General features: G+C 36.2%; 1 protein-coding gene and 1 pseudogene across 4 annotated transcripts in view; one reads left to right on the top strand and one right to left on the bottom strand.

The window, feature by feature from the left end:
- Positions 1-1,028, bottom strand: part of LOC105978260 — a 1,633-nt pseudogene extending 605 nt beyond the window's left edge.
- Positions 1-24,202, top strand: part of CCDC18 (coiled-coil domain containing 18) — a 107,222-nt gene that overhangs the window by 73,035 nt on the left and 9,985 nt on the right. For all 4 annotated transcript variants that reach the window (XM_045292023.1, XM_045292026.1, XM_045292025.1 and 1 more), the window contains exons 19-28: positions 4,021-4,188; positions 5,436-5,578; positions 7,977-8,140; positions 8,969-9,182; positions 11,674-11,773; positions 12,287-12,403; positions 13,228-13,371; positions 15,761-15,964; positions 18,062-18,199; positions 19,609-19,809. In XM_045292023.1, coding sequence (XP_045147958.1) covers positions 4,021-4,188; positions 5,436-5,578; positions 7,977-8,140; positions 8,969-9,182; positions 11,674-11,773; positions 12,287-12,403; positions 13,228-13,371; positions 15,761-15,964; positions 18,062-18,199; positions 19,609-19,809 — 1,593 coding nt within the window. The remainder of the gene's footprint in view (positions 1-4,020; positions 4,189-5,435; positions 5,579-7,976; positions 8,141-8,968; positions 9,183-11,673; positions 11,774-12,286; positions 12,404-13,227; positions 13,372-15,760; positions 15,965-18,061; positions 18,200-19,608; positions 19,810-24,202) is intronic.

Genomic DNA, 24,202 nt, shown 5'->3' with positions numbered 1-24,202 from the left:
ATGTACCCTGTACAGATAAGAGCTGGAAACACAGGGAATCAAGGATAGATAAACCCCTCAGGACCAACAATGAGAGTAGCGATACCAGGAGGGGAAGGGGAAGGTGGGGAAAGAAAGGGGGAACCGGTCATAATGATCTACATATAACCAATCCCCTCCCTGTAGGACGGACAACAGAAAAGTGGGTTTAGGGAGACATCGGACAGTGTAAAACATGACAAAATAATAATTTATAAATTATCAAGGGTTCCTAAGGGAGGGGGGTGGGGATAGAAAAAAATGAGCTGATACCAAGGGCTCTAGTAGAAGGAAAATGTTTTGAGAATGATGATGGCGACAAATGTGCATGACACAATGGATGTATGTATGGATTGTGATACGCATTGTATGAGCCCCCAATAAAATGATTTAAAAACAACAACAATAACAAAATACTCTGAAACTACCGTCTTGTTCCCCAGCATTGCATTGGTGTCGGACTGAAAGTGCTTTTATAGATAATACAGGGTTACAGGTCTTTCGTTAGCATAATGAAAAATATTTTGATGATTATTTCAAATTCACCCCATCCTGTTTCTGTGATTTCATATGAACACTTAGTAACAACTCTTAAGGGATTGTCATAACTTTCATGTAATTTAAATTGGATTTTAAACTGGATTTTCCTCACATATGATGTGATTTAAACTGGATTTTCCTCACATATGATGACCTATCCTCATTTATATGGTTTTCCATACACTGTCCACTGATAAGTGTGTCCATCTTCTGTCCTTTCCAAAGTATCAAGCAACATTCCCATAAATTATCAGTTTAACTATAGTAACTCCCTTCACTCTCCTGCTGTAGTCTGGCCCAAATTCTGTGTCCCACAGAAGAAGCAGCTGCCTCCACCACGGAGAGACACTAGGGTCTGTGAGGTCACCACTCCCCTCAGAGGTCCCGCTACTTCTGCACCATCCCTGGCGAGGGTGTCTGGCCGAGGGAGGGAGAATTGTACTGGCACCTAGTAATGACCAGCTCCTCATGGCGGGGGCATCCCTGAAGACCATTCAGCCCGCCAGAGAGGAGGGCAGAAAGGAAGGAGCTGAGATGGTGTGTACAGGTCCCCGATCACTCTCTTTCTTCATGAATGTCCTCGCACAGCTCATCAGGTCTTACGTCATTAGTGTTCAGTTTAGCAAATCTGTACTTGAGATTCAGGTGGGATAGTCTCAAGGTCATATTTTGGACCTTGGACTTGTTTTAATTTTCTTCAGTCTCTACCTGACTTTAAATATGAGCAATTGGTGGTCTGTTCCCACAGTCAGCCCCTAACCTGGATTTAACTTCTATATTGTCTTTACTCAATGATGTGGTCAATTTGATTTCTGTGTAGTCCCTCTGGAGAAGTTCATGTGTATAGTCTTCATTTGTGTTGTTTTGAAAAAGATGTTTGCTATGAAGAAGTTGTTTATCTTTCAAAAATTCCATCAGGTAATCTCCAGCCTCATTTCTGTCACCAAGATCATATTTTCCAATGACTGTTTTTTCCTCTGTTTCCAACTTTTGCATTTCAATCGCTAATAATCATCAATGCATCGTGGTTGCATGTGTGATCAATTTCTGACTTAAGTCGTTGGTAAAATTAGTCAATTTCTCCATTACTATCTTTAGTGGTTGGTTCATAAATTTAAATTATACTTGTCTTAATTGGGTTTTCTTGAATGGGGATAGATATAATCCCATCAAAGACAGCATTGTACTTAAAGATATGTCCTTTTTGGTGATGAATGAGAATGCCAGTTCTCTTGGTTATATCATTCCCAGCATAGTAAACCATATGAGTTTCTGGTCCAAAATGGCTAATACCAGTCAATTTCACATCACTAATACCTAGAATATTAATCTTCACATGTTCCATTTCATTTTTGATGACTTTTGAGTTTTTCTAAATTCATACTTTGTACATTCCAAGTTCTGGTTATGAGTAGAGTTTTGCAGCTGTTTCCTCTCATTTTGGGTCATCCCTCATCAGCAAGCGGAGGTCCGAAAGGCTTGACTCCATTCATGTCATTAAGGTTGACTCTCCTTTGAAAGGGCAGCTCTTTTCGGTCATATTTGGAGTGTCTTCTGACCTGAGGAGCTCGTCTTCTGCACTATCTCTGGCAATGTTCAGCTTCTATTCATTGGGTCTTTTAGTGTCTGACAGTGTTTCGATGCTATTCATAAGGTTTTCTGTTGCTGATTCCTCCAGAGTGGTCAGCCTACACCTTCTTTGTAGTCTGTTCTTAGTCTGGAAGCTCTACTGAAACCTGTTCATTGTGGGTGACTATACTGGTATTTGAAATACCAGACCAGTGATAGAGCTTCTAGCATCTTAGTAACAAAAAAGCTACCACAGCACACCAAGCTGACAGACAAGTGATAGGAACGTCTGACATATGCAGGTTATTTTTTGGTAATCTACTATTTGTGATAGAACTAACATCAGAAACTCGAGTAGACAGGAGGGTTCGAAAACTTTGTGGAAAAATACAATTATAAGATAATGAAAATTTCCCACGAACTTTTTGAGGCCCCCTTGTATGTAACTGAAATTATTTTGCAAGTAGCTACATTATTAAAATAGGATTTCATTATTATTGCAGTATGGCTTTCTTGCTATTTTGCACAAGTTCTATCCTTTTTCTTCTATTTTGTTTTATTTTAAGACAGCATATTCTAGTAAAGAAAAAAACGTCTTAAAGCCTATCTTGGAGGCAAGTCAGTTCTATGCAAAATGAAATACTGCAGAAATGAGACCTGCAGTTTCATCAGGAATTAGCAGAGTGGGTGGTGGGGCAAAGAAAACAAGTTTTACTGTGCATATTTGTTCTAAATAAATTATTTTTCTGCAGACAGATAATGCCAAAAAAACAACGCAGATTAGTACAAACCGCTAGAAGCTGGTGATAGTTTACTACAAGTTACAGATTTTTCATATAAACAATAAGAAAATGAATTTCCAGAAGACTCAGCTACAATCCAATCCTAAATATTTTACCTTTCATTTCCATGCATATTTGCATAATTATGAATATTGATAAAATTAAATTATTAACTTAATGTTTAAATTTTTGTTTTTGCTACTTATGGCTATAAATTATTGCATAATTTAAAATCAGATATTCAACCTTTTGGGAGGGGGTGAAGAATAATATATACATTAAGTTATCTGCATTGTTTATAATATTTTAAGATAATTTCTGTTGACAAATTTTCAAATTTAACATCATTAGAACAGAAAGTCTACTTTTTCCTCTTCTTAATAGATGTTCCTAGATAACCTTAAAGGCATCTTTTAAAGCCGTTTTAGGGATCAGCACAGTCAATACGTAAATAAGTATTTGGGGTGTGAATCAGTGAATTTTTTAAGTTGTTATTATTGCCTTATCTGTGTTTTGGAGTGTGAACATTCAGGAATACTTTGCTGGGGTTGCAAACTTGCAATGCTACTATAATAAATATCCCCTAACATGTTTGCAGTGTCATTATGGTTATAGTGTACTATAGTTGTCAGTTAGGTCAGCGACATCATCGGGATGTGTGTGCAGGCATCCATGGCCTCTTGTGCTCTGCCCCTGCTGGTGGGATGGCTCACACAGAACATGCGCATTTCTTCTGCAAAAAAAAAAGAAGAAACAACACATGTGCTGTGTTTCTTTGCATCCGAGCTTACTAGAGTTCAGAGATTTTATTGAGGGCTGGTCACATAGGCATTAAAATTTTAGACTCCCACAATGGAAGTAGGTTTCAGTGCCCCAGATGGGCAAATCAGCCTTCAATATTTTTCAGATTCAGCCTGTGACCAACCTTGCAAGCAGAAACACATCTCCCTGTCAGCAAACTGAACCTTAATTTCCCATGTGACAAACTAGCCAGCTGAACAGCTGCCTAACATGACTAGTAGGGATACCTAATAAGAAAGCAAACTTTGATAATACCACTGCTTTTTTATTTTAAGCATTTCATGTAATGAGAAATCTCTATATTTCCTAGGTATATTGTTTACAGAAGGAGCTAAAGCTAAAAAATCACAGTCTTCAAGAGACTACAGAGCAAAATGTTATTCTACAGCATACTCTTCAGCAACAACAGCAAATGTTACAACAAGAGACAATTAGGAATGGAGAGCTGGAGGACATTCAAACTAAACTTGAAAAACAGGTATCTTATCATCCAATTTCTTTTGTTTGTATAAAACAGAGCGTTTTATGTCTGAGGAGAGGGCTTTAAAAGTTCCTGGAAAATAGAATTAAAAGACAGGGGAACTTCCCATGAACTTCTTGAAACTCCCTCATATTGTTCATAGATTTTTTTGTTAGCTATAAGAATTCCTATTTAACGTTAGAGATTCATATTTTAAGGTTGGTTCCATATTTCCGTTGGAAATAGATGTAGTTCTATATCCTGTGTAATGCAACCTCCATCTCCAATCTTGTGGCCGTATTTTCATCATTCCATGCGCTTTTGTTGTTAGGTGTTGTCAGGTTGAAACCCTGTATACAACAGAAGGGAAATACTGCCCGGCCTTGGACCACCCACCCTCAGAGTTGTTACATTGGAGCCCATTGTTGGAGCCACTGTGTCAGTGCATCACCTGACGGGCCTTGTTTGGTTGCCCTTCTACTGTATCAAACATGGTGTCTTTTTTCAGGGACTGGTCCTTCCTGATAACGTGTCCAAAGTTCAACACTTTAAAGCAGTGTCCTGTATCAGATTTGTCCGTTGCAATGCATTGCTTGATTTGACATCTGCTTCCATAAGCATCGATTGTGGATCCAAGTATGATGAAATCTTTTGACAACTTCAATGTTTTCTCCATTTATCATGATCTGTTGGTCCAGTTTTGAGGATTTGGATTTTCTTGATATTTAGTATCTTTACAATTCATAATGACAGCTGCAGTCCTTAATCTTCATTAACGAATACTTTAAATCGTCCTTGCTTTCAGCAAGCAGGTTGTGTCATCTGTGTATCACAGGTTGTTAATGAGCCTACCTCTAATCCTGATGGAGCCAAATTCTTCTTCATACAGTCGAGCTTCTCCGATTATGTGCTCAGCATGTAATTGGATAGTATAGTGATAGAACCCTGCCTCTTGATCCATGTACAGGTTTCACATGGGCACAATAAAATATTCTGAACTTCCCATTCTTTTTAGTGCTATCCATCGTTTGTTATCCTCACAATCGAATGCTTTTGATACTCAAGAAAACACAAGTAAACATCTTTGTGGTGTTTACTGCTTTCAGCCAAGATTAGCAATGATATCCCTTGTTCTACATTCTCTTCTGAATCTGACTTGAATTTCTGGCAGTTACTGTTATGAGTCAGGGGAACCACAGGTTGAGAACTCCTGCTCTAAGGAATGAACTGAGACCATTTAAAACACTAAAAGCTCCTTTACACAGGTATCAAAACTGGAACAAGAACTTCAAAAGCAAAGGGAAAGCTCAACCGAAAAATTGAGAAAAGTAGAAGAGAAATGTGAAGCAGCGACACATGAAGCAGATTTAAAAAGGCAAAGAATTCTTGAGCTTACTGGTGCTGCCAGGTAAATGTGAATATTTTTTACCTTTCTGCTTTATTCATAGTTTCTGAGTTTAAGTAAGATAATGTTCATTGAAACATTTGCTTGAGAATTAATTTCTTCAGTCTTTGTTCCCTAGCATTTTGTTTGCACCTCTCTAAACCCCTCCATTTTGACCTTTTTGCAATTTAGTCTAAAACCCCAACTCTGCTGTATAGAAGTGTTGTTGTTTTGTTTTGTTTTGTTTTGTTTTGTTTTGTTTGAGGCAGAGATCTCACCAACCACTCCTGCTAAATAGATTCCAACTCATGGCAACTCTATAGAAGGGGATAGAACTTCTCATTAGAGCTTCTGAGACTAAATATATACAGAAGCAGACAGCTTCATTTTTTCTCCCATAGAAAGACTGGTGTGTTTGAACCACTGAACTGGCAACCGTAAGCCCAATGTGTAACTCATTATGCCACCAGGGCTCCTTAGGCAAAGATCACATCTGAGTTATTTTGAGGTCCACCTCAACAACTAGCACATCTCTCCCCACGTTGCCTTTCATCCGTCAGCAGGGATTAAGATAGAGTCAGGTTAAGATAGGGCCAGTGTGCACAAAGTAACAACTCATAGGATCAAAAACATGTCCCATGTTTAAGATTAAAACTATGGGTCATTAGACCTTCTAGCTTCTATTGATGTGTCTGCCCACCAACCTTTCCATCAGTGTCTGCTTTCACGAAGATTAATTTCATTGTAATTTTATTTTTGCCAAACACCACACTTAGCCCTTCTCCCATCTCATCCCAAGTCTGAAAAATTATCTCACGTCAGCTACTCCCATGAGTTAGCTTAGATCTTATCATTTCTAGTGTCTACATCCTCTAGATAAACTGAATATAGTGGATCTCCTTATCACTTCATTCCCTTTAATACCCCAAATCCAACAATTCTTGATCTCCATCAGGCCTCTATTCCAGCAGTTCTACCATTGTCTCATTCCTCTGATGCACTCTCCTTTCATGACATGCATTCTAATGATTAAAGTCACTGGTTTTCAAGTACTTTTATTCCCTTACTCCCCTCTTCTTGTGTCGAATGCAGCACTCAGTTAAATCTTCCTGAAACGACTGTATGCCTACATTTTTCGATGCTGGGGGAAAATATAACTGCATTGATTAGTCATAAAATTATGTCTTTAAAACGAAAATATAATAATACCCTAATGAAACTGCAGATGTAAGGAGCTCTTGTTTGTCTTTTGCTAAGTGTCTATGGACTACTGTGTTTTTATACTGTGTTTTATCTGCTTTTTATACTTTTCCCCCTAGTCTTTTGCTAACAAGCTGTCATTCAGCTCTTGACATTGTATACCAACCTCTTTCGATTATTCTTTTTAAATTATCCGTTTAAATCTACTATAATTAAGTAGATAATCAAACTAAAATTAATGTACCTGGGATTTTTTTAAACTATACGACAGGAGTACTTTTGTAATAAAGTAGTTCTTAATGTTGTTGGGCCTTGGACCCGTTTGAGGGTCTGATGAAAAGCTAGGGTTTTCCCCTGTCCAGGTACGTCCCTATGCACACTTCAATATGTGTAGTTTCAAGGGCTTTATGGGTTTCCTCAGTTTCACCCATAGGCACCAGATGAGTAACCTTTTGGACTAATCTACCTGTTGTATATTCAGTTTATAAAATTTCAAAGACCAAAAGGGGAAAAAAGAAATCTGTTGAAGCAAAGAGTATCCTCTATCTACAGTTGAGGATGACATTAGCGATTGTTTAATTAGTTGGCCAACAAATGGGCATAAAGGTACCTTTTGATTTATTTATAGATAGAGAAGCTTCCATATGGAAATCAGCTCATGGTTGGCCTGACCTGATCACTATTAATAAAGAATTGTATTTTTCCAGACATTTTTCCCAACCGTCTAGCTTCTTCATCTGTATTCAGGGAAGTTGCACCAGTCTATATCTCTAGACTCTTTTAATGCCAAAAATAATAAATAAATAACATTAATAATGAATCTCAGACTAAAAATTACTGACTTGACTCTCCTGTGATGCTGTGACTAGTTTTTGATAAAATTTTGACTACCTTGAGTTATTTTTGTCCTTTTGATTATCTGTGTTGCAGATAGCATGTTATAAATGAATAAGACACACCTATCCATGGATATTCTCAATCCATACAAAGCTTTATAAAGGTGAAATGTAAATAGATTGAAAAGAATGCTAGCCTTATTAAATATTACTAGTTAGTACAGAGTTGTTTATTGTTAACAGGTGCAGAATTAGTCTTTCAGTTGAGGCATTTTAAAAAAAAAACAACAGGTTATTTAAGATTCTGACTGGATTTTTGCTCGTGATAATTGTCCTTACACAAATTTCCAAAATAATCTTTTATCTGTATCATTTTTTCAAATTAGGCAAGTAAAACTTGAGATGGATCAGTACAAAGAAGAGCTGACCAGAATGGAAAAGGAAATGATGCACCTAAAACGAGATGGTGAAAACAAAGCAATGCATCTTTCTCAATTAGATATGATCTTAGAACAGACAAAGACAGAGCTTGATAAGAAAACAAATGCTGGTGAGCAACTGGTTAGCTGCCTGCTTGTGTTTTAAGTGAGAATTTGGGATGGTGGAGCTAGAAGGAACAATGAGTAGTTAGTAATTATTTTTCCAGCGAGTCTTCAGTATATTATTTACAAAGTTTTAAATAATGAGGTGTTTTATGTATACATCTACTCTTCACCTATCAACTATCTCATAATCCAACATTTTGCATTTATAACAACTCAAAAATTCTCAGATTGCACCTCTCTTGGATAGTCTGGGCCCCTTACAGAGCCATAGCCAGCCTGGGGCACCCTCAGTTGGCCACCCGGAATGATATACTGTAGGCTTTAGTGACAACTGGCTCACACCAGGGATGGCAGCTGAGCGGCCACTGGTCGCTTTCTCCTATTCTTCCGAGACATCTCAGTCCAGCCACAGAGGCTACAGGGTAATGACGGGACAACTCGAAATCATGAGCAAGCAGAAGAGGTCAGGCAAGAGCCCAAAGGTGCGGGGAGTTGGGGCGGGGGGACTGGAGGGAGATGGGAAGAGGGTCGTATAGGAATTAGAGGACTTGGGCAGACAGGATTGGTGGGAGGGGGGCATACCCAAGGAAGGTGGCAATAAGTAGTGTAGTAGGTAGCATCTGACTACCACCATCCATAAACCCTGTGGGCTCTATGGTGGAGGCAAGGAGGGGGCCCAGTACAGTGGATGCAATACCCATACTAAAGATGGGGTATAATGACTTGCATAATTGACTTTTATTGTGCTGATTTTTAATAACTGGGTCTTAGAAACATCTATTTTGATAAGTGAGGAGTGGGTGTAGTTATAAAATTACTCTTTCTCTTCACAGTGAAGGAGTTAGAAAAGTTACATCACCACACTGAAACTGAACTAACAGAAGCCTCGCAGAAACGAGAAACACTAGAAAATGAGCTGCAAAATGCTCATGGAGAATTAAAAAGTACTTTACGACAACTGCAAGAATTGAGAGATGTACTTCAGAAGGCTCAATTATCGCTGGAAGAAAAATACAATACTATAAAAGATCTGACAGCTGAACTTAGGTGAGCTAAATAGAAAGGCTATCACAATTACTGGTTTCCTCTTTACTATATAGGTGATACAAAACTAGAAAAATATGAATGAGAAAAAACTTATCATATTCTAATTGTGTGTTTCAATTAAAACTTGTTATTTTACTTCCTAATTAGCCCGTTCCATACCCCATCTAACTCTGTTGCTGCTGGTGACTACTGATACTTGCGTCCTTGGACTTTAGACCATTTGACACTGACCCTTTTTTTGACATTGACCCAATTTTACTTCTAAACTATACTTCTGACATCAGAGCACTGGTGGTATGTGCGATCAGCAAGGTCAGCAATTCAAAAACACCAAACATTCTGTGGGAGAAAGACTTTATACAGTTCTACTCTGTCCGATAAGGTTGCTTTATTTTTTTGTTTTTAATCATTTTATTTGGGGCTCGTACAACTCTTATCAAAATCCATATATACATCAGTTATGTAAAGCACATTTGTACATTCATTGTCCTCAATATTCTCAAACCATTTGCTCTCCACTTAAGCCCCTGGCATCAGCTCCTCATATTTTTCTCCTCCCTCTCCACTTCACCCCCCGCCATGAACCCTTGATAATTTATAAATTATTATTTTGTCATATCTTACACTGTCCAACATCTCCCTTCACCCACTTCTGTTGTCTGTCCCTCAGGGAGGAGGTTATATGTAGATCCTTGTAATCGGTTCCCCCTTTCTCCCCCACCCTCACAGTATCACCACTCTCACCACTGGATTCCCTGTGTTTCTAGTTCCTATCTGTACATCTTCTGGTCTAGCCAAATTTGTAAGGTAGAATTGGGATCATGATAGTGGTGGGGGGAAAGGCGAGCATTTAGGAACTAGAGGAAAGTTGTATGTTTCATCATTGCTACACTGCACCCTGACTGGCTTGTCTCCTCCCCACAACCCTTCTGTAAGGGGATGCCTAATTGCCTACAGATGGGTTTTGGGTCTCCACTCCGCACTCCCCCTTATTCACAATGATAGGATTTTTTGTTCTGATGATACCTGATCCTGATCCCTTCAACACCTCGTGATCGCACAAGCTGATGTGCGTCTTCCATGTGGGCTTTGTTGCTTCTCAGCTAGATGGCCGCTTGTTTACCTTCAAGCCTTTAAGACCCCAGACACTATATCTTTTGATAGCCAGGCACCATCAGCTTTCTTCACCACATTTGCTTATGCACCCATTTGTCTTCAGCGATCGAGTTGGGAAGGTGAGCATCATGAAATGCCAGTTTAATAGAAGAAATATTCTTGCATTGAGGGAGTACTTGTGGAGGCCCAATGTCCATCTGCTAGATAAGGTAACTCCAAGTTGGCATGGACTTGATGGCAGTGAGTGAGTTTATTCTGAAATCCATTATTTCAAGCCATCAATACAATAAATACTCTATTGCTTTAGATTCCTAATTGGATACATTTGTGTCTAATCTAAAATTCCCTCACCATGGAAACCAGTGTTAAAACAAATCAGATCCTATCATTTTCCTATTTCAACCTAAAGCATTGAGAATAAAATCTAAGCTCCTTATCCTAGCAGCATAAAAACCCTCCTGCCTTCCTCTCTCTATTTTTGAGCACTTCTCTTATTTTTCCATAAACTTATGAAGTTTGTTCCTATTTTAGGTCCTTAGACATGTGTGTTTCTTCTTGGAATAATGGTGGGTATGACCAGTTTCTTCTTGTCCTTCTCATTACTTCATAGGGGCTTTCCCTAATTACATAATAAATCTCTAATCACCCTAGCCAAAGCTCTAATATGAAAACTCACTGCCATCCAGTCGATTCCAACTCAGCCACCCTGTAGGGTAGAGCCACCTCTGATGGTTTCCAAGACTATAACTCTTTCCAGAGCAGAAAGCCTCTTCTTTGCTCTAATATGAGGAGGGCTTTAAAAAACTTAATGGAAAAATTCCGTTTTCTTTCAAGTCAATTTTTCCAGGAATTTCTTGACGTCCCCTCATATAGCACTTAGTATGATAGTTTTTCTGTTTATTTTATTATTTTATGTTAGCTCTCAATACTTTATAAAAAATCATTTTGAGTAAAAGCTCCATGTGAATTACAGTGGTCATTTACTAAGCTGCGGATATCACAGATACCAACCATGAGATAAATGCCTTATTCAGTCATAATTAAAGTTGCACAACTTTCAAATAACTTCTTGGTTTACAGGTGAAAAGTGTGGATTTTTTTTTCATTTATATAATCTTGTGGCTGTAGGAGTACTTTATCATTTACCTTAAATAATTCTACTCTAGGGAGGTTTGAATTACTATATTTTAATTTTTTAATTATAAAATAATTATATTGATAATGATTTTCTTTAGACATCATTCCTTTAATTTGAGACCTCTTAATTTTTTTGTATTCATGAGCTCTTTTAGTAGGTAGGAAAGCTTGACTTTTATTTAAAATTGTTTATTTATAATCTGTTTGCTTTCATTTTTTTTCCTTTGCTAAATTGCAGAGATTGCAGGATGGATATTGAAGACAAAAAGCAAGAACTCCTTGAAATGGATCAGGCACTTAAGGAGAGAAATTGGGAGCTAAAGCAAAGAGCAGCTCAGGTTGGTTATCCTAATTATATGTATCCTAATGCAATTTCCTGTTGTTACACAATTATACAGAGTTTCAAAAGTCATTAACTTTTGGTAAAGTAGGCATTTTTAATAGCACATTTGCTTTCTCTATACATATAATTAAAAACATTTCTTTTTACTGCAAGTAGATTGTTGAGAATGAGAATGAGGATTTTTGAGAATTGTAGTATCTGAGTCTTTTGATCTCACACTACTGCATATCAAGAGAAACTACCAAGAAATGGAGTCTGATTCATTTACTTGTCATTTATAAACATAATCTTCTCTTTTCTGTAGGTTTCTATAATACACATGGGATCATGATCCAGTATTGCTAAACTATGGCTATTTTTCCCATTCTTTAGAATGAAATATATGATATGAATGTTTGTTATATCAACCTGACATAATTCCAAAACACTTTGAATTAACTACATTCCAAACACAATTTTCCAAATCAGAATAGAACTGCACAGCATGTAATGTTACTTTTGTATTTAGGTTACACATTTGGATATGACTATCCGTGAGCATAGAGGAGAAATGGAACAAAAAATAATTAAATTAGAGGGTACTCTGGAGAAATCAGAATTGGAACTTAAAGAATGCAACAAACAGGTGAATTATAAAAATGTTACCCATTTTAAATATCCACTATTCAAGAAATACGATTTTAAAATAGTATAATAACATTACAGACTTTATATTTTGTGTATGGTACTTTATATTTTTCTCTTAATGTTGTTTTGAATATGGTTTATCTTCTTTTAGTGTCCACATATTCATTGTAATATGTACATATATATCTGAATATGATTTGCAAGCAATTCTGCTCACAGTGATCACCTCTGAGGTGGGAACATAATGGAAAGGGGATTTTCTTTTTACTGACAGTACTTCAAAGTACTAAGGATGTATAAAATTATTTGTACAATCATGTAACATTCGGTGTGTGTTTTGTTGTTGTTGTGTGCCTTTGAATCATTTCCAACTCATCCTCACCCTATAAAGAGAGAGTACAACTGTCCTGTAGGGTTTCGTAGGCTATAACCTTTATGGGAACAGGTCACCAGGTCATTTCTCCTACAGAACAACTGGTCGGATCAACTCCTATCTTTAGGTTAGCAGTTGTTTAACCGTTACACTACCAGGGCTCCTTCCTTCATTGTTAAGATAGACTCTAATTTTCTCTGTTTATACAAGTGTCATTGAGACTTTCATCTCGTTTAGTGTGTCTCGTTTAGTGCTCATGTAAGCATCTCATTAGGTACGAAAATTCTTAAGTTTATTTCTAAATTATGGGTTATCTTTAAAGCACAATTTTTATATTTTGCATATTTTGGGTGTGAATGTTTAAAGTTTGACTTACTTGGAAGACAGCTGTGATTAGAGAGTTGTCTTTCCTTAGTAACCTTAATCCTATTCATCTGTTTAAAATTCAGATAGAGAATCTGAATGAAAAATTACAAAATGCCAAAGACCAGCTTCGAGAAAGAGAGTTTATGATGTTACAAAATGAACAAGAGATAAGTCAACTGAAAAAAGAAGCTGAAAGAACACAGCAAAAAATGAAAGAAATGGAAAGCGTAAGCAAATTATATAAGTAGTATTCTCAGAAGAGTAAACTAATCATTAGGGCCTAAATTGGTTCATTTTAGTATCCAGAAACCATGCCCTACGTATTTTAAAGCTATTTATTTATACTGGGCCTTGTAAAATAATTATAGTCTGCTGGTTTCAATTTGACAAGGCAATGTCTTATCTATCTTTATATTCTTCACAGGTCCTAGCATGGTATTGGTCACATAGATAATCCACAATATATGCTCCTCTGGTCGACACATTCTTTGAGAACCTACTACATGATAGATCTGAAGAAACTAATATGATACAATTGTTTATCTTTAAAGAATCCCATTAATGTACAGATGATATTGTACATTATTTAGGCCAGGTGTGTAACCGAGTTACCAGAAGATGCTTGATGAGTTCATACCATCAGATTTCATATGTATTGACTAGTGGATTCATTCCGTTTATTTGCCTTTTTTAAAAAATGAATTTGCTTCTGAGGGCTACTTCTGGCTACAACTGTTTCTTGTTTTTAAACACTGTATCAACTTTAATACTTTAAATCTTTATTGAATGACTCTCCATCTCCACTACTCGGATTTAAGTTCCATATGGACAGCCACTTTGTGTCCCTTGTTCATTGTTGTGTCCTTAGCACCTATGGATCAGTATACATATCACATAGTAAACATCAATAAAGATTTGTTGAATTGTATATATAAATCAAACAAACTCTGAAAGCAAATTTGGACCCCAGAAGGAAAAATGATGACTAGCCCAATCATTTTGGGCTCCCTAGTAATAGCTAAAAATATTTATGCTCGTATAAAACAGGCTTCAAAAAGTTTGTTAAAAAAGTCCATTAAATTTTACTTTACTTTTCCACAAACATTTTGAAACCCCCTCATATAATATACTTGGATGCTGGAACCCTGTTTCAATAATCAAGGCCCTAGTAATTAATGCTCATTTCTCTCACTCTTGTCAACTCTGCAATCACGTGCCACAACCTGTGCACATTAGTCCACGGAGACTAAGATCACCCACTTGTGATGCCAAAGTGTGTGGTAGATAACAAGTTCCACCCCTCATGCTAGTTGTATCCTATCGAACGCTTAGCTTCAGTGTAGACCACAGCTGCTCACTTAGCCTTTTATTTTCTCCTCTGTGGTCATCTGGAGCTAGGTCAAGAGTCCACATGACTCCTACTTCAGACCAGCTGGCTCCCCTACTACTTTTGGGTTTAATAATTTGCTGGAATGACTCACAGAATTCACTTACTGCAGATTTGTTAAAACCAGAAAGGATACAAATGAAGAAATGCATAGGGTGAGATCTAGAAGGAATCAAGCAGTTTACATGTCCTAATGAAGGATAGTCTCTTTCTTGATCACCAACTAGGAAGCTCTTCTGAGCTCTTAGCAGTCTTTTCACATGGCCCTGATAGATTATGTTGTCTAGTGAGGCTTAGTTAGCATAGTTACCTCAGGTGGTCCCTTTTGTTCTGGTTAGACCCCATCCATTAACCTCAAGTGTTGGTATAACTTAAAAGAATCAGCTACAAGGCTAAATGGTTTTCTGACAGGTGATTCCACACCTAACCACCTGTGCTCTCCCAGATGATTTAGAATAACTAGTGTATTCTTCACTGATAGATTTTTTTTTCTTCTAGAGAAAAAGTAAAAGGATTAGCAGCCCCTTTGACGTATTTTGCTTAGCATAGGATAAGGTCATGCTCTTAACCTGGCTGTGTAAATTATTGGTGGGTTTCAACAACCCTTGCCAATATATTCTTCATTTTTGACATAGATGATCACATGCTAACTTCTTTTTTCATCTTAGATTATTATGTATCCTGTCATTAATGTTACATTAAATGAAAAAGGTTATACAACAATCAGCATGCATATGTTGAAATAATATAAAACGATGATTAAGTTTCCAATTGATAATAGTGCTTCTGTCATTTTTTCCTCACAAAAACACAAGACTTTTTGAATATCAGTTTTACAGTGGACCATAGTTCATGGTATCATAAATTTGATAGGAATTAAATTTGGAGGAGAAATTCACTTACTAAAAGAGAAATCAGGATCAACAGAGGTATTGTGTGCTAAAACGTATAACTGTCTTGTGCTTTTTTTCTTCTAATCATTTTATTGGGGGCTCGTACAACTCTGATCACAATCCATCCATTGTGTCAAACACATTTGTACATTTGTTGCCCTCATCATTCTCAAAACATTTGCTTTCTACTTGAGCCCTTGGTATCAGCTCCTCATTTTCCCCCTCCCTCCCCGCTCCCCTCTCCCTCATGAACCCTTGATAATTTATCAGTTATTACTATTTTGTCATATCTTACAACAAATTTTTGTTTTAATGTCTTGTGGCTTTCATGTTTAGGTGATGAAAGAGCAGGAACAGTACATTGCAACTCAGTACAAGGAGACTGTGGACTTGGGGCGAGAGCTGAGCATAACCCAGGAGCAGTTGCAGAACTCTCACTCAGAAGTGGTGGAGGCTCGTCGACAGCAAGTACAGTCTCAGAGAGAAGTAGAGAGGCTGTCAAATGAATTGGAGGAAATACAGCAACTCTCTAGGGAGAAAGTAATTACCTATTCGAAATAATTTTGTTTAGCTATGACTAGTTTTAGCATTTACTTTTTTGAACTGTAGAATACAGTTCTAACAAAAATGAACTGTGCAGTATTTGGCCTAATTTTGTAATGTAATTAGGAAGTCTCTCAGAATTGATTTTTGGCCAAACCAACTTGTTTTTAATAAATTGATTTTTAAAGCATTTTTAGATTTTTTCAGTAAGTTTAAACTGTCACTTGAAATAAAAATAGTTAATTTTTCCAGTAAAAGTTTGGTTTTTTTAAAAACATTTTACTAGGGGCTCATACAACTGTTACGCAATCCATACACACATCAATTGTGTAAAGCACGTTTGTACATCATTCTCAAAACATTTTCTCTCCACTTAAACCCTCGACATTAGGTCCTCATTTTTCCCCTCCCTCCCCGCTCCCAAAAGTTTGGTTTTTTAACCTAAGTAAAAATTTTTGTTTGTAAGCAACTTTAAATTAAAAAAACCTGTGATCTAAGTAATGTATATGAAACCTGTAGCCTAGAACCATTGGGGAAGTAAATGCTTTTAAAAAGCAAGAACATAAATAATTTTATTTCTCCAATATTTGGTTAAAGTTAACAACTGGGCTTAACAATATTTAGGTTCTTTATTTACGCTCTAGGCAAACTTTCTTATGGGGCCTTAGAGACATTCCAATGCATTTTATGGTCTCTATTACCTGTTGTGGTACCAATTCAGCATAGGAATTGAGTTAAAGTATTTTCACCTTTAATTTTGATTAACTTATGTAGCTGCAGTAGCCCTGGTAGCGTGGTAGTTACACATTGAGCTATAATCCTCAAAGTCAGCAATTTGAAACCACCAGCTTCTCCTTGGGAGAAAGATGGGGCTGTCTACTCCCAGAAATAGTCTCAGAACCCCACAGGGCAGTTCTGCCCTGTCTTACAGTCACTGTGAATCAGCATCCACTCTATGGCAGTGATTTGTGCTGTGTGCTAGTATCATTTCTTTATGGTTAACCCTAAGTTCCCAAACTTATTTGACCTGCCACCCTCTTTTCGGAGAAAAATTTTCTTAGTGCCTGGCAATTAAAAACGTTTGTATTCTAGTCCATAATCCACAATAAAGTATAAATGTCTGCTTTTGCAGCTACTTTGGAGCATTTCAGTGTCTTCCAGGAGGTTATCACCCACTTTGGAAAACACCGGGTTCAACTAAAAGAGGGTATAGGGAATTTTTATTAGAGATAGGCTGAATACTAGGAAAATGAAAGCTACCAACTTTTATTTGTGCCCTTATCAGTAGTATCAAGTTCATCTGATAAATGAACTTTTTAAGTGAGTCAGTACAAAATTATTAAAATTGAATAAATTTTGAAAATATACTTTAACCTCAAACTCTTACTATGCATTCGTATGTAAATTTTATGTATATGTGTCCTTTCATTAGAATTTTCCCTACTCATAGATGGAATAACCATACTTATTTCATCAACTATAATTTCAATTTTTGTTTTCTTTAAAATGGAGGGAGAATGAAAAGACATTTGTGAACCAGCAGTAGATATGTTATATTTTTTATGAAGTTTCCAAAAACATTGAATCCCAAAAACGTTTTACAACTCCCTGACTACTTCTAATTGAGTAGTTATTTTTGTGACTTACTGTGATTGAACTATTCTAAATCATGTAACTTCATTTTCACATAAAAGTAGCTGTCTTCTTGCATGCATATTTCAGCAGTGTATATAATAAATAAGTTACATAATTACAAGCATAACGCATAAATTGGTTTGGATAAAAACGCAGCTGATTATTGAGACGCCAATGACATATTGGTGAGCAGAAATGCACAGTCATAACTAGGAATAGAGGGTTATCTGACAAAATTAACTCGTAATACATTATAATGGCAAGTGATATGCTAATGTTCTCTCATTTAGGAAGCGCTTAAAGTGTTTAGATTTTAGAGTATACCTTTTAATAAGTTAAAATTATATGTGTTATATGTAATATAAATGGTTAAGCTATTTCTATTATGCACAAGACTGGCTTAGCTTTAATAACTAAAAAAACAAGTTACATAGCTCTTACTCAATATGTCATTTTCAGGAAGTTCATGGAAACCACTTAGCTGAAGAATTAGGGGCTTCTCAAGTACGTGAAGCTCAGTTAGAAGCAAGAATGCAAGCAGAAATCAAGAAATTGTCAGCAGAAGTAGAATCTCTAAAAGAAGCTTATCATCGTGAGGTAAAAAAAAAAAAGTAAAACGTTCCATTAGTCCACTCCCCACCCCTACTAACGTGGGTTGACTTATCTGGATAAAAATATAAAGTATTTCTGATAACTTTATCTAGCTTAAGTACATTTAGATTCAGATTTATTTGAAAACATTCTGTCTACCAAATAAAACACATTAACCTGTTGAATGTAGTAATTAGGCCAAGAGATTATAATCCTTAGTGTTTAGAGATAAATTTCAATGCTGTCAGACTCAGCATAATTAATTGCTATTAAGTACTCAATTTGGTAGCCATCAGTAATAGTTAATCTGTCTCAGATTTTTTCCATAATTCTTTTATAATTATCCATTTTTTAACTAGTAGTTTTGTAAGCCACCCAAAATTTTCAACAGATGTATATAAAATAACATTTAAAAAATTGTTCTAGTATTAATAGGTATCAATCTTTTGCATGTATAATATTAAATATATGATTCTTCCCCTTTTCGACAGTTGACAAAGATTAATTTTAAAAGTGTGCATACATATAGTATATGTGAATATGAGAGAGAAAAAAAGCGATTGAAAGTTGGAAAATGAAATCAACAATGTTTATTAGTATCTCTTAAGATACTGCCAGTAAAGTTACTTAGTAATAATTACAAAACTCTTTATATTTCTGGATGAAAAATTTTTTAATGTTTTTATTGTGAAAATTTTAAACATTTAAAAGTAGAGAAAACACTATAAGCTTTTGTATTTAGTATTAAACTTTAGTAATGGTTGATTTGATTTTATCGATGACATTGGGAATGCTAAAAAGGAATACTTTTAAGAAGGATTAGCAGTACTATTAATAATGATACCAGGATACCTAAGAACCCAGATCATCCTATACAAACCTGGGAGTTAAAGCACAATATCTTTAACCTTATCCACTTTCCTTATATCTCTACCCATTTCCACATATTATTTTTAAGTAAATCTCAGATGTACATATTTTACCTGTGAACTTTCAGTAAGTATCTCTAAAAGATAAGGGTGAATTACAATACTTTGGATCTTGCGGATTGCAGCCCAATGCATAAATATGACAATACCAAGGCTCCTACAATACCATTAATCATACCTAAAAAATTGGCAGTGATATATCATCAATATATAATAGTTAATTGGTTTTCCTCAATAAATCTTTATTTGTTCATATCAGGATCATGAACACAATTGTATTTGGCTAGCTGTTCTTAAGTAAATTTAAGACAATAGTTTCCTTCTCCCCTTTTTTTCTCTTGAATTTTATTTGGTAAAATATTAAATGTTTTTAAGTATAAATAGTTACTTTAAGACAAGTAAGTAGAGGGGGGAAGCCGTAGGGTGTTACTGAAACCAACCTCTTACTTTCTTTGCTTTTCCTTTTCTAAATTCGGGCCTATACAGATGGTTTCGCATCAGGAGAACCATGCAAAATGGAAGATGTCTGCAGACTCTCAAAAAACTTCTGTTCAGCAATTAAATGAACAATTAGAGAAGGCAAAATTAGAACTGGAAGATGCTCAAGATACTGTAAGCAATTTACATCAACAAGTTCAAGACAGGAATGAAGTGATTGAAGCTGCAAATGAAGCATTACTTATTAAAGTAAGTCAGTATCCTTGAGTATGTGAAGCAAATATGTGAAAAAGTAAATTATGAGTTGCTCTTCCTGTCTGTATTGTTTGTTTGTATAGGATAATAAAAGCACCTAATTTAGAAGACATTGTATATAGGAATTATTAAGATGCTATACATTATATTACCACAGGAGAAATAATCTATAAAAGCACAGATACCAACTCATCAACTCAGAATGTTAACTTTAAAATCACATGCACTGCCATCAAGCCATAGCGACCCTACATAGGGTTTCTAAGGCTAGAAATATCTAGGGGAGCAAATACCTCAACTTTCTCTTGTAGAGCAGCTCCACTACAGCTCCCAGAATGTTTACTTTAGGCAGTTTTTTATTTGATATTCCTAAAAATAGAAGCAGTTTTCAAAATCAATAAAGAGTCTTTAAAAATCATGAAGCAGAAATTATAAGATTATATTAAAATTTCTTACTAGGTTTGAGTATATGGATCAATTTTTATGTATCCCGTTACTACTTTTATTCATTCCTATGTATCAGGACAGTTTTCTGTTGAATTTTAAATTAATATTGATTCAGAGAGATTAAAAATGTAAGATTAGTTCCAAAACTGCCAGTATAGATAATTAAATTGTTAGCTAAGAACTTAGTAAAAAATAAATCAACTTATTGGTAATTGAGAAGCAATCATTGATTTTATAGCTTATCAGAATTGATGAAAAGAAAAAATTAATAATATCTCAAACATTTCTAGTTACTCAACTGAACTCTTAAAATTTTAAAAAATAAAGTTGATATTCACCGTATTAGAGCAAAGACAAATAGACATTCTAAAATTCTTTTAAGTTGGACATTCTATTTATGCTTTTACTTAAGTATTAATATACCTAATGTTCTGAGGTTTTACGATGTTTGTACGAAATTATAACTCTTCATTCTAAAGAACTTATCCTAAAAACTTAGACCGTTGACACCAAAGCTGTTTAAACTTTTCTAAAAGTTAGAGAAGGAAGGAGTGTACTCCCTAATTCATTTATAAAGCAAACATAACCCTGATGCACAAACTAGATGAAGATACCACAGGAAAAGAAAGCTATAGCCCAATATGTTATGAATTTCGATGCAAAACTCTTCAACAAAAAACTTGTAAACAAAATCCAACAGGATACTGAGTCATATACCATGCTAACCACAGTCAGCAGTTCAAAACCAGCAGCCGTTACAGAGGAGAACGATGACACTTTCTACTCCTGCAAATGGTACAGTCTCGAAAACCCAAAGGCATAGTTCTACTCTGTCCTATGGGTTCACCCTAAGTCAGAGTTGGCTCAATGGCAGTGTTTTGTTTTATTAACCGTAACCAAGTGGAATTTATTCTAGGAATGCAGGTATGGTTCAACATTAGAAAATCAATCAATATAATACACCATTTAAATAGAACAAACAAAAAGACCCACATAAACATCTCTATGGATACACATAAAAAAATTGATAAAATCCAATAATCATTGGATCATCAAGAAGATTGGAATAGAAGGGAAATTCCTCAGTATGATTTAGGGCATATATATGATAAGTCAACATTATACTTACTGGAGAAAAACTGGGAGATTTCCACTTAAAATCAGGCAGAAGCCAAGTTTGCTTGCTCTGTTCAATATTAGAAGTTCTAGTAAGAGCAATAAGACAAAGAAAGTGTATCCATATTGGAAAAAAAAGAGAGTTATTTTTATTGGTGGATTTTGTGATTCTACATATAGAAAATACAAAAGAGCCCCTAAGAAAACTTTTAAAGCTAATAGAGGAATTTAGCAAAGTTGCAGGGTATGAGGTCAATAGTTGGATTTTTGTACACTAGCAATGGCAAAGAAGAATGAAAATTAAGGAAGCAGTTCTATTTACAGTAGCATATGAAAGAATAAAATACCTAGGAATAAATCCAACAAAGGGTGTGAAGAAATTATACAATGAAAACTATAAGTTACTACTGAAAGAGTTACTACTTAAATAAATGAAATTTCTTTTATGTTCATGGATCGGAAGCCTTTTTATTATTAAGATGTCAACTCAAGAATGCATGTTGACTTTGGTGGGCTGGTTTTACTTTTCTTCAGTTTGAACTTGAAGTTTCATATAAGCAATTGATGATCTGTTCTTCAATCAACCCCAGGCCATGTTATCACTGATGCTATTTATATTCCATCTGGTGAGGATTCCTTTGTATTCCATTGAGTGATTGTTGGACTACTAACTGCAGGGTCTGCAGTTAAGACTACCAGCTGTCCCATGGGAGTAACTTGAGGCTGTCTTCTCCCAAAAGATACACAGCCTCAGAAACCCTATGTAAGGTCAATGTGAATCAGGATTGACTCAATTGATTTTTTTTAGTTTAATAAGGATAGGGCAACTAGAAAGAAATTCAATAAAAACAGAAGAACTAAGCAACACAATCAACTTGATCTCAAAGATGCATATAAACATTCTATCCAGCCACAACACAATATATATTCTTTTTCAGCACAACTGGAACTTTCTCCAGAATAGAACATATGTTAGGTAACAAAGGAAGCATCAATAAGTTTTAAAACATGGCAGTATTACAAAGCATCTTTTTAGACCATAGCACTAAATTTAGAAATCAATGGTAAGAAGATCAAGGGGAAAAAACCAAATACATGGAAATTGAATACACTCTGCATAAGAACTAGAAGAAATGAACTTTAAAATTCCTTCAATCAAACAAAAATGAAAACATAACGTACCCAAACTTTTGGGACATAGAAAAAGCAATGCTCACCAAGCAATTTATAACAAAGTACGCAAGAAAGAAGAACCAAAATCAACACTTTAAACCAGGGGTCCTCACACTTTTTAAACAGGGGCCAGTTCACTGTCCCTCAGACCGGTTCAAACTATGAACAAATTCCTATGCATACTGCACATCTTATTTTGAAGTAAAAAAACAAACGGGGCAAAAACACCCAGTGGGCCGGATAAATGTCCTCGGTGGGCCGCATGTGGCCCACGGGCTGTAGTTTGAGGACACCTGCTTTAAACCATCATTGCTGACAGGGAAAAAACATCAAGATAAGTCTATGGCCACTATAAGAAAAGAAATATTAAAGATTAAAACAAATAAGTGAAACAAGAACAATAGAAAAGAATCAACAAGAGAAGAAGTTGGTTCTTTGAAAGGATTAACAAAATTCACAAACAACTTGGGGCCGGCCCTAATCCCAACTACCTGGATTACCCCCTCCCCCTCCCCCTCAGAAGAATGCACTTCAGAGGACAGCACTACAGCACGAGGGACATGTCTGATCAGAGCACACAGGAGCAAACGAAGAGGAAAAGAGAGATTGTGGAACACATCCTGGCCCACCAAGCCTCGAGTACGATATTTCTGCTCAGAACAGCCAGTGTACAGAGAGGACCATAGGGCCAGCCCAACCAGGAGACACAGACATGATGTACCTCGCTGACCTATAGCACTACCGGAGACAACACTGGAGACACAGTGCGGGTGTGCAATAGAACAGCAAGGGAAGCAAAACAATGAAGTCCCCAGGGACTACCAAAAATAGACTTTGAGAGCCAGGGCATGGCACCCCATCAAACTTGACTGGAAAACACCCGTAAAGGTCAACAGAGGGACCACGGAACTATTTATCAGCTTTTCTTTTTTTGTCGTTGGGACATTATTTTTGTTGGTTTGTTTTGTTTTGCTCTATCTTGATTTTGTGCTTGTTATTCTCTACATTTCTATCTAGATAAGATAGGCAGGATAAACCATCCAGAGGAGAAAACAACAGGACCATCGGTCCTGGGTGGACACGGGAGAAGGGGAGGTGGGGGAATGGAAGGGGAGTGTCAACCAACCCAGGGACAAGGGAAAAACAAGTGATCTGAAATCGATGGTGAGGGTATAGGATGCCTGGGGGGTCTTGATAAAGGGCAGTGTTGTCGAGAGGAATTACTGAAACCTGAATGAAGGCCGAACATGATAGTGGGACAAGAGGAAAGTAAAAGGGAATAGAGGAAAGAACTAGAAGATAAAAGACATTTATAGAGGTCTAAATAAGCATGTACACATATATAGGTAAACAGATATATGTACATATATTTATATGTTAAGTATCAAGGTAGCAGACGGACATTGGGCCTCTACCCAAGTACTCCCTCAATGCAAGAACACTTCGTTCTAATAATACGGCATTCTGTGATGCTCACCTTCCTGACATGATCGCTGAAGACAAAATGTGTGCATAAGCAAATGTGAAGAAAGCTGATGGTGCTTGGCTATCAAAAGATATAGCATCTGGGGTCTTAAAGGCTTGAAGATAAACAAGCAGCCATCTAACTGAGAAGCAACAAAGCCCACATGGAAGAAGCACACCAGCCTGT

The sequence above is a fragment of the Echinops telfairi genome, unplaced genomic scaffold, assembly GCF_000313985.2.
Source record: "Echinops telfairi isolate 266 unplaced genomic scaffold, ASM31398v2 ScPeMD7_443;HRSCAF=831, whole genome shotgun sequence".
NCBI lineage: Eukaryota > Metazoa > Chordata > Mammalia > Afrosoricida > Tenrecidae > Echinops > Echinops telfairi.
Note: the sequence above shows the minus strand (reverse complement) of the source record. Positions and strands in the feature narration are given on the sequence as shown.